General features: G+C 42.7%; 1 protein-coding gene across 1 annotated transcript in view; it reads left to right on the top strand.

Annotated features, from left to right (window-relative positions):
* Positions 1-18918, top strand: part of CPVL (carboxypeptidase vitellogenic like) — a 132803-nt gene that overhangs the window by 27069 nt on the left and 86816 nt on the right. Inside the window, exon 4 of the mRNA XM_041727880.1 lies at positions 18443-18557. Coding sequence (XP_041583814.1) covers positions 18443-18557 — 115 coding nt within the window. The remainder of the gene's footprint in view (positions 1-18442; positions 18558-18918) is intronic.

Raw genomic sequence — 18918 nt, 5'->3', positions numbered from 1 at the left:
TTGCATATAGCAGCGTTGCTTGTATAAAATTTGTTTACTCTAGGGTAGTTTTTTTCAAATTAAATTGCTTTTGTTGGTACTATTGGGTTGTATTTTCTTTTTTTTTTTTTCTTTTTTTTTAAAATTTTTATTTATTTATGATAGTCACAGAGAGAGAGAGAGAGGCAGAGACACAGGCAGAGGGAGAAGCAGGCTCCATGCACCGGGAGCCTGATGTGGGATTCGATCCCGGGTCTCCAGGATCGCGCCCCGGGCCAAAGGCAGGCGCCAAACCGCTGCGCCACCCAGGGATCCCTGGGTTGTATTTTCTTAACTTCTCATTTGTCTTCCCAGCCATGGCCTGTGACATAGTTGACCACATAGTTGTTTGATGGGAGGAAACATGTAAGAATTGGTGAGGCATTCCAGACGCTTTTTGGCTGGGCTCATAGTAGTCTTCCGGCTCTCACCTACTCTGGGAAGACTGTGCTGGACCCTAGAGTTTTTTATTTTTTCCTTGGTGTTACTGTTGAGTATGCAAGTGAGGTGCTTAGAGCACAAAATCAAAGGAGAGAACTCATTGGGTGCAATGTTGGCACCCAAGTGCCCTCCAGACTCCTGCTGCTACCTCCCATTGGTGGAACCCATCTGGGAAACAGAGGTGAGGGAGTTCAGTCCTCAGCAGCCTGTGTACCAGGGCACAGAGCGGAGTAGAGAATGGATCTTTAGAAGCATGGAGGGAAATATCCAAATATCCAATACGATTGAACTGGTATAAATTAAGCCTCATGCGATATGACCTCATTCTAACATGTGGAGATTTTGGGTGTGTGTTCTTGGAAATCTCTTAAACTTTATGCCTTTCAGAAACCATGCTATATATGTGCATTTTTAATATCACACCTTTTAATGTCATTGAATAAAGGCATTTATCATAAAGCTTTTATATTAGTTCTCTATTGCTGCTGTACGAATTACCACAGACTTAGTGGTTTAAACAATGCAAACTTATTATTTCACAGTTCTGTAGATCAGAAGTCTGACATAGGCCTTCCTGGGCTAAAATTAAGGTGTTGGCAGATCTGTGGTCCTAATGGAGACTCTTAGCAGGGATCTGTTTCCTTGCCTTTTGTGTTTTCTAGAGGCTGCTCAGAATCCTTGCTTCATTGCTCCTTCCTCTGTCTTCATAGCCTGCATTGGCAAGGAGGCTGAATCCTTCTCCCATTGCATCATTCTGGTCAACTCCATGTGGTCACATGACCTTCTCTGGCTCTTGTCTTCTGCTATCCTCTTTTACGTTTAAGGACCCTTTTGATTACATTGGGCCCACTGGATAACCCAGGATAATCTCCCTATTTTCAGGTCAGTTGACTAGCAACCTTAATCCCATCAGCTACCTTTATTCCCAATTACCTTGTGACTTAACTATTCACGGGATCTGGGCATTTGGACATGGACACTTTTAAGGCCATTATTCTGTACAAAATGGGTACCTGATTTTTTGCCTAGATTTATGATTCTTAGTATGTTCTTCCTCAGTAATTCCCACATTTTATTGTATTTAAGAATTATTTCCAAATCTTCCCAGAGACTCTGATTTATAAATTGGAAGAGGCCAACAGGTTGTAGAATTACCAGATGGACCATGCTTGAGAAACCATGGTTCATGCCTACAGGCCACTGTCCTGCTTCTGGTGCTTCTGGCACCACAGTGATCTACATCCCTTTTACCAAAAAGAAACACCTCTCCCAGCTAAAGTGGTACAAGTGCGGGTGATGGGTTGTCCCATGCACCCCCTGGGTGAGGGCTGGAATGCGAGCCTGAAGAGAGGAGTGTAGCCTGTGGGGTCAACTTTCCTAAAATGGCTTCGTGTTCCTCTAAGGTGTTCCTCTAATCCTGCTTGGTGTTCCTCCATTTCCCCTGAGGTCTCTGTCTCCCTTAACCCCAAGAAACCCCATTTCCGACTTCCTCTTCTGCTTTGGTGGCTGTTTCTGATACCAGGAAGTTCCCCCATTGACTTCTGTATTTTGCATCTTTGATAGTAATAATCCAGATTTGTGAAAACAGGGATTAATGGTGAGCGAAGTAGTCAAATGAAAACAAAACAAAGACTCAGTCATTTCTTTCTTCGGTTGCCTCTGAGCAGGTGTACAGCTTCATCTAGAGCATAGGTCGTACACTGGGACTGGAAAGCCAGTTGGGTAAATTGGCTTAGATTCTGTACCTTGTCCTGATTGCCAGATTGACATCTGAACCCCCACTGCATTAAACAGGGACTGAGCTGTTAGTGTCCCCCCTTAATTAAATGAAGATCTACCTCTGTGTCCCCTGGCCAGATTATGTTCTTTTGAGCCCAGGACTATAGCCTTAAACCTATTCTAAGATGATCCCAGAAGATATAAACTCAAGGCCGCCACAACAGGAAAGAAGATGCTTGAGTGCAGCGTGTTCTATTGGCAGTGATAGGCTCAGCTTCAGGAGAGAAACAAGCAGGATGGAAAGATGGTACCACTGACAAGTGTCACCAAGTGGCAGCCAGGATAGACTGTTCTGGGCCCCCCTTACCTAGGGAGCCCACACACACAGCTGGCATCCGAGGCCCCAAAGTAACCATTCTTGCCAAGCCAGTCAAGCTGTAAATTATGAAACAGGCCAGTTTGGGTGAAGAAGATAAAGCATGTGAGAAGGAGAAGCAGTGATCACCCAGACAGCGGAAGAGTACCTTTCATTTGGCAGAAATATTAGTTCCTTGCCTGTCACAGGAAAGCAGCTGATATTATCACCAGGAGAGAAATGACCCTCTACAAAAATTGAAGGTAGAGAAAATAAGAGATCCAGGAAGGATGCCACACTTGTAATATCCTCTGAGTATTTTGGGGAGGATGGTGTTTCTCAAATTAGTTTTGTCTTCCTGTTAGTTCTGTGAGACTTCTCTGTTATTGTATACAAATCAGTGCATAATGGATTCTAGAGCTGGAAATTGATGTGCAGTGGGGATGCAATATGCAAGAGGAATAATAGGCATTTGGCATGGTAGAAAAAGTGTAATGAGGCCAATAAAAATGTCATAATTATAATGACTATTGTTAATTGAACATTGACTATGTGCTAAGCACTGTGCATTTTCTTATTGCATCCCTACAATAACCACACGAAAAAGCAATTATTATCCTTGTTTAATAGATGAAGAGGATTACAGAGATTAAATCATTAGCTCCAAGTTGCCCAACTAGAAATTTGCAGAACTTTGAATTTAAAACTAGTCCTCTTTTCTTTTGATCATTGTATGTTGATCCTGAGAAAACTGGCCATGGAAGGTGCTAGACTAGGCATTAACATGACAGTTCTTGAATTAGTCAGGCTTGTACAAAACCTTGGTTTGTATACACCACATGTGAGGATCATGATACCTACCTGACACCGGTTTTGGAACAAATGAAAGAATGTGGGAAAGCCTTAGACTGATGCCTGATACGTAGTAAGTAGAGTTTCTATTGCTATTATTTCATTATCATCATCATTATCATTATTAGTTTTCCTGTTTATTAACACAAATACTGTGCAGAACTAAACCAGTTGCAATGTGGGAGGTTAGAAGAGATCAGGAATGGGGCAATTCTAAATCGGAAGTCGCTGAACATCAGCGAAGAGTGTGGATTTATTGCTACTGGGTAGAGATTATAAGGTAAGAATGAGGCTTTCCTTGTTTGAGAAGATAAGGCATGAGGTGATTATTTTTACAATTAGAATTCTTCCCACTAGAGGAAGATACCCTAGATTTGTCTTATAGATATCAAAGATAGATGATTTATTGGATTTTTGCCTCAAATATTATGGAGTCCAAACCAGAGAGATTTAGAGTTAGGCCTACACCCCTTTACTAAGGGTCCCATCTTGCTCCCCTGGCCAAGGGGAGTGGCTGGGATTCCTGGAATCTGAGTATCTGGTGACTGAGGAAGTTTACTATCATATTGAGGAGTCACCAAGACTGGGAGAGGGTGAAGTAGTCAGACTCCAAGAGTGACCTTGTTTCTTGATAGCCATGCTTTTTGCAGTCCTCAGCCATACTGAATCAAGGCTGGTCTTTATACACTATAGAAGAAGCGATGGGGGTGATGTCCAAGGCTATTTTCAAGGGTGGTGCTGCTTCCACCTTGGTCTCTTGAATCACTCACCCTGAGGGAAGCCAGTTACCATTGGGAGGACATTAAAGCGACCACGTGTGGGTAAACCTGTATGGAGAGGAAGTGAATCCTTCACTCACCAGTCAGCACCAACACTGGATGATGTTCATCCAGCCAAATCAGATGACTACAGTCCCAGCTCATATCTTTTTTTTTTGTTTGTTTGTTTTTTTGTTTTTTTTTTCCAGCTCATATCTTAACTATAATTTCATGAGAGACCCCGAGCCAGAACTGTCCAGCCAGATATCCCCAAATTCCTGGCCCACAGAAAGCATATGGGAGAATAAATGTTGTCTCAAACCACTGAGTTTTGGATACATGTTATACAGCATTAGATAACTACTATAGCCTCTTGTCATGTACTTTTGGGCTGTGACTATGGTATCTTATGACAACTAGAACTAGCTTCAATTCTATCCTTTTTCTTACTCCGTAACAGCTATAAACATTTTTCCTATGTAGCAAACATGATATTAAACTTTGTCAGTAGAGGGTGCTGGAGGGACATTGCAAGAGGACATTGGCTTTTCTTCCCATTTCCTTGTCCTGCATTTTGCTTTCTCTTGGCCCTGTTTGTCCAGTCTGTCAGCAGTGCATGTGTGAGGACATCCAGTAGTAATGCCCTGCCCTAGCGGGGCTCCCAGACCACAAGACCCTCGGCAAGCTCACAGTCCTGGCTCTGGCTCAGTGACCACCTGGCTCAGCTCCCTCAACATGGACACCATACATCCCAGGCCTTTCCAATGAGCGGAACCCATCTGGGAAACAGAGGTGAGGGAGTTCAGTCCTCAGCAGCCTGTGTACCAGGGCACAGAGCGGAGTAGAGAATGGATCTTTAGAAGCATGGAGGGAAATATCCAAATATCCAATACGATTGAACTGGTATAAATTAAGCCTCATGCGATATGACCTCATTCTAACATGTGGAGATTTTGGGTGTGTGTTCTTGGAAATCTCTTAAACTTTATGCCTTTCAGAAACCATGCTATATATGTGCATTTTTAATATCACACCTTTTAATGTCATTGAATAAAGGCATTTATCATAAAGCTTTTATATTAGTTCTCTATTGCTGCTGTACGAATTACCACAGACTTAGTGGTTTAAACAATGCAAACTTATTATTTCACAGTTCTGTAGATCAGAAGTCTGACATAGGCCTTCCTGGGCTAAAATTAAGGTGTTGGCAGATCTGTGGTCCTAATGGAGACTCTTAGCAGGGATCTGTTTCCTTGCCTTTTGTGTTTTCTAGAGGCTGCTCAGAATCCTTGCTTCATTGCTCCTTCCTCTGTCTTCATAGCCTGCATTGGCAAGGAGGCTGAATCCTTCTCCCATTGCATCATTCTGGTCAACTCCATGTGGTCACATGACCTTCTCTGGCTCTTGTCTTCTGCTATCCTCTTTTACGTTTAAGGACCCTTTTGATTACATTGGGCCCACTGGATAACCCAGGATAATCTCCCTATTTTCAGGTCAGTTGACTAGCAACCTTAATCCCATCAGCTACCTTTATTCCCAATTACCTTGTGACTTAACTATTCACGGGATCTGGGCATTTGGACATGGACACTTTTAAGGCCATTATTCTGTACAAAATGGGTACCTGATTTTTTGCCTAGATTTATGATTCTTAGTATGTTCTTCCTCAGTAATTCCCACATTTTATTGTATTTAAGAATTATTTCCAAATCTTCCCAGAGACTCTGATTTATAAATTGGAAGAGGCCAACAGGTTGTAGAATTACCAGATGGACCATGCTTGAGAAACCATGGTTCATGCCTACAGGCCACTGTCCTGCTTCTGGTGCTTCTGGCACCACAGTGATCTACATCCCTTTTACCAAAAAGAAACACCTCTCCCAGCTAAAGTGGTACAAGTGCGGGTGATGGGTTGTCCCATGCACCCCCTGGGTGAGGGCTGGAATGCGAGCCTGAAGAGAGGAGTGTAGCCTGTGGGGTCAACTTTCCTAAAATGGCTTCGTGTTCCTCTAAGGTGTTCCTCTAATCCTGCTTGGTGTTCCTCCATTTCCCCTGAGGTCTCTGTCTCCCTTAACCCCAAGAAACCCCATTTCCGACTTCCTCTTCTGCTTTGGTGGCTGTTTCTGATACCAGGAAGTTCCCCCATTGACTTCTGTATTTTGCATCTTTGATAGTAATAATCCAGATTTGTGAAAACAGGGATTAATGGTGAGCGAAGTAGTCAAATGAAAACAAAACAAAGACTCAGTCATTTCTTTCTTCGGTTGCCTCTGAGCAGGTGTACAGCTTCATCTAGAGCATAGGTCGTACACTGGGACTGGAAAGCCAGTTGGGTAAATTGGCTTAGATTCTGTACCTTGTCCTGATTGCCAGATTGACATCTGAACCCCCACTGCATTAAACAGGGACTGAGCTGTTAGTGTCCCCCCTTAATTAAATGAAGATCTACCTCTGTGTCCCCTGGCCAGATTATGTTCTTTTGAGCCCAGGACTATAGCCTTAAACCTATTCTAAGATGATCCCAGAAGATATAAACTCAAGGCCGCCACAACAGGAAAGAAGATGCTTGAGTGCAGCGTGTTCTATTGGCAGTGATAGGCTCAGCTTCAGGAGAGAAACAAGCAGGATGGAAAGATGGTACCACTGACAAGTGTCACCAAGTGGCAGCCAGGATAGACTGTTCTGGGCCCCCCTTACCTAGGGAGCCCACACACACAGCTGGCATCCGAGGCCCCAAAGTAACCATTCTTGCCAAGCCAGTCAAGCTGTAAATTATGAAACAGGCCAGTTTGGGTGAAGAAGATAAAGCATGTGAGAAGGAGAAGCAGTGATCACCCAGACAGCGGAAGAGTACCTTTCATTTGGCAGAAATATTAGTTCCTTGCCTGTCACAGGAAAGCAGCTGATATTATCACCAGGAGAGAAATGACCCTCTACAAAAATTGAAGGTAGAGAAAATAAGAGATCCAGGAAGGATGCCACACTTGTAATATCCTCTGAGTATTTTGGGGAGGATGGTGTTTCTCAAATTAGTTTTGTCTTCCTGTTAGTTCTGTGAGACTTCTCTGTTATTGTATACAAATCAGTGCATAATGGATTCTAGAGCTGGAAATTGATGTGCAGTGGGGATGCAATATGCAAGAGGAATAATAGGCATTTGGCATGGTAGAAAAAGTGTAATGAGGCCAATAAAAATGTCATAATTATAATGACTATTGTTAATTGAACATTGACTATGTGCTAAGCACTGTGCATTTTCTTATTGCATCCCTACAATAACCACACGAAAAAGCAATTATTATCCTTGTTTAATAGATGAAGAGGATTACAGAGATTAAATCATTAGCTCCAAGTTGCCCAACTAGAAATTTGCAGAACTTTGAATTTAAAACTAGTCCTCTTTTCTTTTGATCATTGTATGTTGATCCTGAGAAAACTGGCCATGGAAGGTGCTAGACTAGGCATTAACATGACAGTTCTTGAATTAGTCAGGCTTGTACAAAACCTTGGTTTGTATACACCACATGTGAGGATCATGATACCTACCTGACACCGGTTTTGGAACAAATGAAAGAATGTGGGAAAGCCTTAGACTGATGCCTGATACGTAGTAAGTAGAGTTTCTATTGCTATTATTTCATTATCATCATCATTATCATTATTAGTTTTCCTGTTTATTAACACAAATACTGTGCAGAACTAAACCAGTTGCAATGTGGGAGGTTAGAAGAGATCAGGAATGGGGCAATTCTAAATCGGAAGTCGCTGAACATCAGCGAAGAGTGTGGATTTATTGCTACTGGGTAGAGATTATAAGGTAAGAATGAGGCTTTCCTTGTTTGAGAAGATAAGGCATGAGGTGATTATTTTTACAATTAGAATTCTTCCCACTAGAGGAAGATACCCTAGATTTGTCTTATAGATATCAAAGATAGATGATTTATTGGATTTTTGCCTCAAATATTATGGAGTCCAAACCAGAGAGATTTAGAGTTAGGCCTACACCCCTTTACTAAGGGTCCCATCTTGCTCCCCTGGCCAAGGGGAGTGGCTGGGATTCCTGGAATCTGAGTATCTGGTGACTGAGGAAGTTTACTATCATATTGAGGAGTCACCAAGACTGGGAGAGGGTGAAGTAGTCAGACTCCAAGAGTGACCTTGTTTCTTGATAGCCATGCTTTTTGCAGTCCTCAGCCATACTGAATCAAGGCTGGTCTTTATACACTATAGAAGAAGCGATGGGGGTGATGTCCAAGGCTATTTTCAAGGGTGGTGCTGCTTCCACCTTGGTCTCTTGAATCACTCACCCTGAGGGAAGCCAGTTACCATTGGGAGGACATTAAAGCGACCACGTGTGGGTAAACCTGTATGGAGAGGAAGTGAATCCTTCACTCACCAGTCAGCACCAACACTGGATGATGTTCATCCAGCCAAATCAGATGACTACAGTCCCAGCTCATATCTTTTTTTTTTGTTTGTTTGTTTTTTTGTTTTTTTTTTCCAGCTCATATCTTAACTATAATTTCATGAGAGACCCCGAGCCAGAACTGTCCAGCCAGATATCCCCAAATTCCTGGCCCACAGAAAGCATATGGGAGAATAAATGTTGTCTCAAACCACTGAGTTTTGGATACATGTTATACAGCATTAGATAACTACTATAGCCTCTTGTCATGTACTTTTGGGCTGTGACTATGGTATCTTATGACAACTAGAACTAGCTTCAATTCTATCCTTTTTCTTACTCCGTAACAGCTATAAACATTTTTCCTATGTAGCAAACATGATATTAAACTTTGTCAGTAGAGGGTGCTGGAGGGACATTGCAAGAGGACATTGGCTTTTCTTCCCATTTCCTTGTCCTGCATTTTGCTTTCTCTTGGCCCTGTTTGTCCAGTCTGTCAGCAGTGCATGTGTGAGGACATCCAGTAGTAATGCCCTGCCCTAGCGGGGCTCCCAGACCACAAGACCCTCGGCAAGCTCACAGTCCTGGCTCTGGCTCAGTGACCACCTGGCTCAGCTCCCTCAACATGGACACCATACATCCCAGGCCTTTCCAATGAGCAGGTTCCCCTAAGTTTCCTAAGCCACCTCTCTGTAGCCCCCCCACCAGCCTTGACTACCTATACCCATGGCTAGTTTCTCACAGCCCTCCCAGTGTGGATATTGTGCACCTCAGGTGGTGTGCCACCCTCAAACCAGTAGACTCTCCCACCAGCCACAGACCACTTTTCCCTGGAGGCCCTTCCTGCTTGCCCATGGATTGTTGGCCAGTAATGAGCCAGGCAACCCAGTGAACTTCTCAGCCACCCAGTGGGTACAATCACCCCTTTTTTTTTTTAAAGATTTATTTATTTATTTATTTATTTATTTATTTATTTATTTATTTATGATAGACATGGGGGGGGGGAGAGAGAGAGAGAGAGAGAGAGAGGCAGAGTCACAGGCAGAGGGAGAGGCAGGCTCCATGCCAGGAGCCCGATGCGGGACTCGATCCCGGGACTCTAGGATTGCGCCCTGGGCCAAAGGCAAGCGCAAAACCGCTGAGCCACCCAGGGATCCCCATAATCACCCTTTCTCTAGTGAGGTCTAGACCACAGCCTTGGGATGTAAGCATTACACCTTGGGACATAAGCCTTGGGAAGAGCTCCATCTTCACCATATGAGTTTGTCCATCCATGGGCACTCAGCTCAGGGTATTCTTTATGGTTCTCCTTACATATTTATGATTATCCCCTGTTATAATGAATATCTCTTTAAAATTTCCCTCTTCCTTGGTGGACACAGGAAGCAAATCCAGCATGCTGGTATTTGGCCAACACTGAGGATGTGGCCCATGGGGAAGCAGACCCCTCTGGCATTGCAGTTCCACTTTTGCCCAGCAGTGGGTGGATATGATACCCATGGTGGTTGGGGACCAGAGCAAACACTGGAACTTGTAACAGAATTAAGGGTCAATGTTTTCATGTAAAAAATAATAGTAATTTAAAAATGGGAAATTTTAAAATTTAAATTACTATATGGTTTCTGTCTTCTGATTGGACCTTAATTAATATAGCCAACCTATTCTTTATTTTTGTATTTAGTTTTTTAGATAGAATGTGTGGCAGAGGGTGGGTGTAGGAGATGGAAAGAGAATCTCAAGCAGGCTCAACACCCAGTGCAGAGCCCAATGTGGGGCACAATCTCATGACCTTAAAATCATGACCTGAGCTGAAATCAATAGTCAGATGTTTAACTGACTCAGTCCCCTGGGCACCCTTAGCCAACCCATTCTAAATCCTTCTTTCCTACCCAGAGACATCAAGAGCAGAAAGTGGGATCAACTGGAAAGGCATTGGGAACCAGGGCAGCCAATCTTTCTATCTCGGCCTTATTCTGTCCAAGACCATAGGATCACTCATCTGTGCTTCATTCTTCTCTCTTGGCAGATTAACATGCTTTGTTTCTCCAGGTATCTGGCAGAAAATGGCTACCCTACAGTTTCCACCTTTTCCTGTCCTTGAATCATGCGATCAACAGAGATCAAATAGCATTTCTGCTAGGGGCAGGTGTGACCGGCCCACTTTGGGTCAGGTGTTCTTTCTTTATCCAATCAGCTAATGCTGAGAGTGTAGTTTCATGTGACATAAACATGGCTAGTGAGCCTTTTCTGTTGATAAATGGAGAGTCAGTTCTTAAAGAAGGGGTTGTGGACTAAACAGATCTCTTAAAATATGTCTACCACCGAAGGCTGCAAATCCATTAGTCATACAGCAAAGATTTGGATGTCATAGACATTGTCTTCAGACTTATACTGTTTATCTTCTCTTTGCTATTATTGTATTTAAAGCATCAGAGGTCTGTAAGAATAGAAGGTAGGTGAGACAAAACAAGAAGAAAGTAGCTGAAAATGATACATTATAGATCATTCCATCCATAGAAATACTAGAACTGCAGAAACCTTTGTGTGCCTGATTAAAATGGAGGAAGAAAGTGACTAACTTTTTCAGCCATTTCTTTGTTTGCATCAAGAATGGGAAAGTTAGGCTTTTCTCTGATACCCACCCCTATACTCCCATTCATTCTAAATTCCACCTTTCTGGCAGGAGACACCAACAGAGAAGCCATAATGCTCTCATGAAGGAATGAGAGCCAAGTACAAAGGATAGGAAGGAGAAAGGTAGAGAAGATTCTGTGGAGTGTAAGTTGGCAAAGATTAATGAGATGACTCAAAGCTCAAGGAGAGTCAGCATAAGCTTGGTAGTGACGTATGAAAGCCTCAAAACAGAAAAAATGTTTGAGGAAGTTAGTTTTCCATGTGATGGTGCAGTGGCAACAATCACAGTAAAGGGAGATTTAGTAAGAGGTCAACACCAACCACTGTAAGTAAAATTCCTCCCAAAAGCACAGAATGTTTTAAGCGAGCAGTTCATATATATTGAGAGTGTGTGGGTAAAACAAAAATGTTACTAGTTAGCTAGCTAACAGTTCTGGTCACAAAACTAATTGCTTTAAATAAATTAAAAAAAAATAACACCCTGCCTTGATTAAACCATTAGTCTAGCAGCTGAAGTATCAGCTGAACTTGGGTCTGTGTGGCAAGATGGGAGTCCATTCAAACCTACGTGGGGGAATTTTAAGACATTTACTTGGGGTACTAATGACTTCAATTAAGATAGAATACATTACTTAAACCAAGCAAATGATCAGCTTCTGCATATAGAAGTGTGAAGTGAGCTTTAATTAATTTACTAATTGCACTTCTCATCTTAACCGGTACCATTGATTTGGGTCTGATATTGGCTTGGTTCCTGCTCTCACTTACAAAGTATGGTATTCCTTATGGGGTGGGTGAGAGGAAGGGGGTGGCTAGAATTGTACCCTGGGTATTGGCGGACAATGCTGCTCTAATACTTGCTGAGATACCTAGAATTCCCTAGGGTCACTCTCATATGTCCTGTGTATAAAATGCAATCAAGCTACTTCAGAGTACCAAGATTGGCAAATTTTTATTACCACTCCCACCCCCCAGTATATGAACTCACTGCTTCGTTGATACGTGTAAAGCCTGAGTAGGAGGTTATCTCTACCAGGAAATACAGAGGGGGCCTAGGAGGACAGACGGAAGGTGAGTATGGTTTGATGGGGAGTGGGGTGAAAAGGAAGACTCATAGCATAAGAGGACACCATCCATGGAGGGCATGTCCATGTGGGGAGCAGTAGGGCAGGAGAGTTTGGTTTCATTACTGTTCACATGTATTGTTGTGAGCTCACTTCGAAACAAGGAGAAAGGAAGAAACTGGTGTTTCTAAGAATCCTTTATGTACAGAATGTCAAACCAAACGAATATAACCTATTTAGACAGAAGGTAGATTTTTTCACCATTGTTATGAATAAATATTGGAATGCGCTAATGTGAGACACTGTAAAACGTCCATCTGTAGAGATTCTAAAAAACTAAATAGATAACCTGTTTCCTTCTGGGCTTTTCATTCTGGAACAATCCCTTGAGGAAGGAGTGTCCAAGTTCATGAATCAGCCACCAGGGGTCACCAGAAGAATTTAAAGGGCTTTTGAGGCAAAACCCTAGTTTCTTGCTCACCAACAAAAGGTGCAGGTTTGTGGGACCTGTGTGCCCACACTCTTCTTTTGGTGGAGAAACTTCTCACTTAAATATTTACGACTCCTTTGTCCTTTCTTTTATATTTAGAATTTCTTTGTCCCTTCTTCATCATCATCAGTTCACACCACACAACTCATACCTATAGGTCATTAATAGAGATTTTATTTTCTTTTTAAATTAAATATATAAATGCTTATTAGCAGATTACTCATCTTTCAGATCTTAGCTCAAATGTTAGCCTCTCAGCGGACACTTTCTTTAAGAGCTCAATAGCATTTCCATTGCTCTCTCAGATCACCCAATTATTTCATTACTTATTTATTACCTGTCTTCCCACCTCACCAGAGAAATAATCAGAGCTATCATTTAAACAGATGTGCCAGGCACAGCTCTAAGTACTGTGCATACATTAACTCTTTGAATCTGTACCACAACCATATAAGATCAACATTATTATTATTATTTTCAAGCAGAGGACACTGAGACACAGAGTAGTTAAGCAACTTGCCCAAGGGCACACAGCTGTAAAATAAAGTAGTTGGAGGGATCCCTGGGTGGCTCAGTGGTTTAGCGCCTGCCTTCGGCCCAGGGCATGATCCTGGAGTCCCGGGATCGAGTCCTGCATCAGGCTCCCTACATGGAGCCTGCTTCTCCCTCTGCCTGTGTCTCTGCCTCTCTCTCTCTCTGGGTCTTTCATGAATAAATAAATAAAAACTTTTTTAAAAAAAGTAGTTGGAATTCAAACCTTGGCAGTCTGGTGCCAAAACCCATGCTCTTAACCATTATGTATCCTACCTGTCTGTCCGTGATCTGGTCTGCATCCCCAGCCTTGGAACAATGTCTGTCAATGTTGTATGTTAAATGCATTAATACATTGTGTTGAATTAAAAAAATGCCATACTGTTTGGTTAAATGATCATATGTGCTGTTATGAAAAGATTTTCATAACATGTTAAGTGAGTACAGCAAATATAGAATATTATGCATTCTGATCCTCTTTTCAGAAACAAAAATTATTTACACACAAAGGATATGTGACGGCTACAAAATATTTATATATGTGTGTGCTGGGGGGGCATAGAGAAAAATCTGGAAGATTAAACATCTTCATGATCATCTCTAGGGACCATGATTGGTAGGGTAAGGGGGATTAAAAAATACTTAAATACATAAATATTTAAATATTAAATATTAAATATATATTAAATATATACATATATTACATATTTTTTAAAAATATTAGTTAAGAGTAAGTGCTTTCTGAATAACATAACAAGTTCTAAGGAAAATTTTTAAAACTTTTGACGAAATAAATGTCCTTTTCCTCTTGTTCTGTAGTCTTAAATTATAGATTCAAAATGATAGATACTTTAAAAGTCCTGACCTTTGTAAATCTGTAAATGAATTAAAGCAATTGTTTCTTTTTTTTTAATAAATGTGTTTTTTATTGGTGTTCAATTTGCCAACATATAGAATAACACCCCATCAAGTGCCCCCCTCAATGCCCGTCACCCAGTCACCCCACCCCCCCGCCCACCTCCCCTAAAGCAATTGTTTCTTACTTCATTTGTTCTTAAGTTTTGCAATGTGGTTCTGATCAGGATGTCTTCATTTACTTTTATTCTTTCTTAAGTTGGTGTGGAGAGTGAGACAGGGCTACATTCTCACAGTTGAGAGCTAAATAGATCACTCTATGAATTATCACACAATGGCTTTATGCCATTATGATTGATGTAATTATTATATGTGGACATCAGGATGTCCTATCACATTACAAAAGTCTTCATGCTGTGATATAACTAACTCTTGGGATTTATTTATTTATTTATAAATATTTTATTTCTTCATGACAGACACACAGAGAGAGGCAGAGACACAGGCAGAGGGAGAAGCAGGCTCCCTGTGGGGAACCTGATGTGGGACTCATCTCAGGACCTCAGGGTCACACCCTGAGCCAAAGGCAGATGCTCAACCACTGAGCCACCCAGGTGTCCCTACTCTTAGGATTTTAGCGTTGAATATGTAAACTTTTATTTTCCAGCATCTGACTTTTGCATTTCATCCCAGATTTCATTGGTTGGTTGGCATATCAAGGTAGAAAGATGTGTGCATGGAGTTTTCTTTAAACATGGGCTTCCTCGAGGGTTGTTGAGCTCATTCACCTCCTTCAGGAAAGTACATTTGAGGAGCAAGGTCAGCTGAGGTTGGAGGTGTGTATGCTGATCTCTTATTATTGAAGCATTCCAAGAATGCAGTGTCCTGTACTTCAAAGTTGCATAATAAATATGTTTGGCACCAATGTGTTTGACTTCACTTTGTAGTGTGGCCTCTCAGGGTCAGGCTATTTTTCTGAGAGCCCAGAGGTCCCATCATTGTGCCAGATCACAGGAAGGGACATGAAAAGCTAGAGGAGGGTAGGGCAGAGACCAGAGGGCCTGGGCACCAGAGTGGACAAACTTCCTTTGCCTGCACAGATTTTCAGCCCTGCCTCCACATCAGAATCACCTGGGGACTTTTAAAAATGTCCATGCCTGCCTCACCCCAGACCAACTGGTTTGGAATCACTGGGATTTGGGCCTAGACAGCATTTTTTTTTTTTTTAAATAAAGCTATCATAATGGGTGGCCATGGTTGAGAACCGCTGGCTTACATGTAGCACACTGTGGCTTCTAGAAGGGCCTCTGCACATTAGGAAGGAAGTGGGGGCTGGGTATCCACTGGAATGGGTGGACTCACAGTATGTCACATCCCCAGGGAGGCTGAGATCCACTGCTTCTGGACCTCTGATATGCTCCCTTGCTGCGTGAATACAAATGGAAGGTGGTCCTGCTGAGCGGTATTAAAGAGCAAATTAGAGGGCCTGAGGAAAGCTAAATATCCCTTATTCATACAAAGCACCCTCAGTTGGGGCCAAGAGGGTTAGAGCAGAGCTGGTTCTATTTATTCGGTCCAGCAGAGTTTGCAATATCATTTCATGATACATTTTCTCATGCCTGGGAGGTGGGCATTATTGCCATTTGATAAGGAACCTGCGCTGGAAGGATCCGAGGGCCAAGATCACACAGCTGTATCGTGGCCAAGTAGAACCAGAATCTGTGTGGCTACCAATGTCACGGCTCACCCTACGTCCCCACAGCAGCCTTAGAAAGCCATCTTTGATTTTAATAGTTCCTGCTTCAACTTGTAAGACAAGACTCTAGTTCTCTTGAATCCTTTATGGACATTTGGACTTCTGGCAAGAGGTTAGTGAGAAACCAACCAGGGAAGATATCAGCCAAAGGAGCAAGGAGAAACACCCAGCAACCCACGTTCCCTTTTCTCTCATATAGGGATCATTTTCATTAAAACCATCTATAAACTCCTAGGGTCTCTTTAATATAGCAATAGCTGACATGAGCAGAACACGTACTCTATGCCACTCACTAGACTTTTTGAAGATTAATTTTAGTCCTTCCATCAACTATATGGCATAGGTACTATTATTTTTTTTATGTAAGTACTATTATTGATTCCCGTTTTACAGATGGGGAAACTGGGGTTCCGGGAGCTTAGGCAGCTTGCTTAAAGTCACACAGCTAGTGGATAGTAAAGCCCAGATTTGAATCCAATGTGGGGCAGGAGCTCACATACTTACCTGTTACACTGGGCTGACTCTTAAGAGTTACAGCCCTGCTCATCTGAGTTCTCAGCCTGACTCTGGGGACCTTTTCTGTTTCTTTAATTATAATAATTCTTTACACTTATTGTGCCTCTATCAGACATTAGGTGTTGTTCCAAGGGCTTTACAAGTTTTTATCTTATTTAATTCCTTGATGCTGGAGAGTGGATCCCAAGGAAACCCACAGAGAGGCTCCTGTCCCTAGAGAGGCTCCTGTTCCTAGAGAGGCTCATGTCCAGCTGACAGCTGTTTTTACCAGCGCCTTTCTTTCTGCAAGGTCCCCTTGTCCCCTTTCTGAAGCTGCTAAAGGACTATGTCAGACTTCTGATGATTGGAGAAGAGAAATCCCTCTCCCCCATCTATCCTCACTGTTAGAACCCTCTGGTCAGCTCTTCGTCCGGGTTCCTGGTGGTGGTGCCTCAGATCGCCTCCCCTTGGGTTAGTCTTGCCTCTGCCCATAGCCTTCTCACATCATCCACACAGACATAGCCAGGCCAATCAGACCTTTAAACGAAATCCTGATTGGTCTCTGTGTGACTGGGCTAAGCAAGGGGTTGCAGGATTTCATTCTGAGCTGAAGCAATGAGATCCTTGCTTGCTGAGCCCCATTGACCGACCGTCAAATGAGCCACAGCCGCCAGTGAACACTCACTGTCACATCCAACTGTGAGCCTCCCCAGAGCCACTTTGAGCTCCTTCCAGATAGCTCTGGAGGATTCACTTAGGGCCAGATGTCCTGTCATTCACAGCTCTTACATCCAGCTCTTCTCTGTCATAAAGATTTTCCTCCACCATTTTCTTCTGTCTGTGGCATCATTCCCTGGCTCTTCTCATGGCTGGATCGTTCTAGAACTTAGGTCTTATTCAGCTCAGAATCTCAGAGTCCTTCCTATGATCACCTGGTTTAAAGGAAGCACTATTCTTTTCTGTGCTCACCCACTTTCTCTTTTTGTTTTAAGATTTTATTTCTTTATTTGAGAGAGAGACAGAGCACAAGCAGGGGGAAGAGCAGAGGCAGAGGGAGAAGCAGACTCCCCACTGAGCAGGGAGCCCAATGCTGGGCTCCATCCCAGGACCCCAGGATCATGACCTGAGCTGAAGGGAGACACTTAAGCTACTGAGCCACCCAGGCACCCCCTCACCCACTCTCTTAACATCACTTTTATTTCCTTTACACACTCTGTAATCATTGGGTTTATTCCTTTACTTACTTACAGTCTGCATTTCCATGAAAATGTAAATTGGAAGAGTGGTTTGTTGATGTTGTTGTTTCACTCACTGCCCTGCTTTGTAGCTACTTCCAGCATGGTGCCTGACACATATGAGGTGCTCAACAAATATGTAAAGAGATATGAAAGAAGTAAAGACCCCTCTGTCGTTGAGGTTGATGATATTGATTCTACAGCCAGAAGCTCGTATTTTGTCATCCCACCCCTGCCAATGACCTTTTCTCATTTACCTCTTCCTTATCTCCCCAATCAGTTCATCCTTGTTTAGGGTTTTGTTGCTATTTGCATTGGCTAAACCACTCTGGGCCTGTGTGCTTCTTCTCAGTTTCCTGGTGGTGAATAAAGTTGCTGTTGTCCTTGTGAACACCCTCTTAGTGAATTAAATCAGAAAGGCAGTTTGGGCAAGCTGTCACCGAGGAGGGTGAATTCTTTGCTATGTGTCTTTGGGAATCTGTTGGTCAAATGCAAGTTTAAACAGCTAAAAAAAATATGACCGTGCCCTAGGCATAGCGTGCTGGGTTTGTAGGGGACATACAGAGGCAAAGCTTCTATATTTAGTGGGTTTTCTGGCTATTGGCAGGGAAAGACTGAACTGAGCAAGATAGATACTAGCATTGTGAGGCAAATACTAATGTAAGATAAGAGACAACCAGCACTTTGCTTGTCATGGGGAGCGGTCACTGAGGTCTGGGAAGGCTTTATGAGATGTCATCAAGGCAGTAAAAGACACGGGATCAGGATAAGTTGGCTTGAGTGTGTTCTTTTGCTTAGTACTCTGTGTGGTCACTAGCTTCTCTGTCCCTTTAGGTAGACCCAGCAATTGCTCCTGTAGTTCTCTGGCTGCAAGGAGGGCCAGGAGGTTCATCCATGTTTGGACTCTTTGTGGAACATGGACCTTTTTTTGTCACAAGTAACATGACCTGTAAGTACTGCCTGGACTCTATTTTCCTATGGAGAAGTTTTCACCTGAACCTTGTATCTGCTCCGGAAAAAATTGAAAGTGTACATGAAACCACAAGGAATAGCTTAATAGTTTTCAATTAGAAAAATATAGCTGTCTGGCAATGTCGACCCAAGAAGGAGGAGCCACCATAGTGAGCATCTTGGCTGTGCTGCTTCCTCCCCTTGAAATTTGGGTGAAAGGTTCTAAGCTGTTTTCTTGCAGTCAGCTGCTGACTCAAGCAATCTGGGCTTAGGAAAACAGTTGGTATCTATTACTATTTGGGCGAGTCCTTTTGCATGAGACTAATGGGTGGAATCATATCCCTAATTATTCACACAAA

The sequence above is a fragment of the Vulpes lagopus genome, chromosome 13, assembly GCF_018345385.1.
Source record: "Vulpes lagopus strain Blue_001 chromosome 13, ASM1834538v1, whole genome shotgun sequence".
NCBI classification, from domain to species: Eukaryota; Metazoa; Chordata; class Mammalia; order Carnivora; family Canidae; genus Vulpes; species Vulpes lagopus.
Note: the sequence above shows the minus strand (reverse complement) of the source record. Positions and strands in the feature narration are given on the sequence as shown.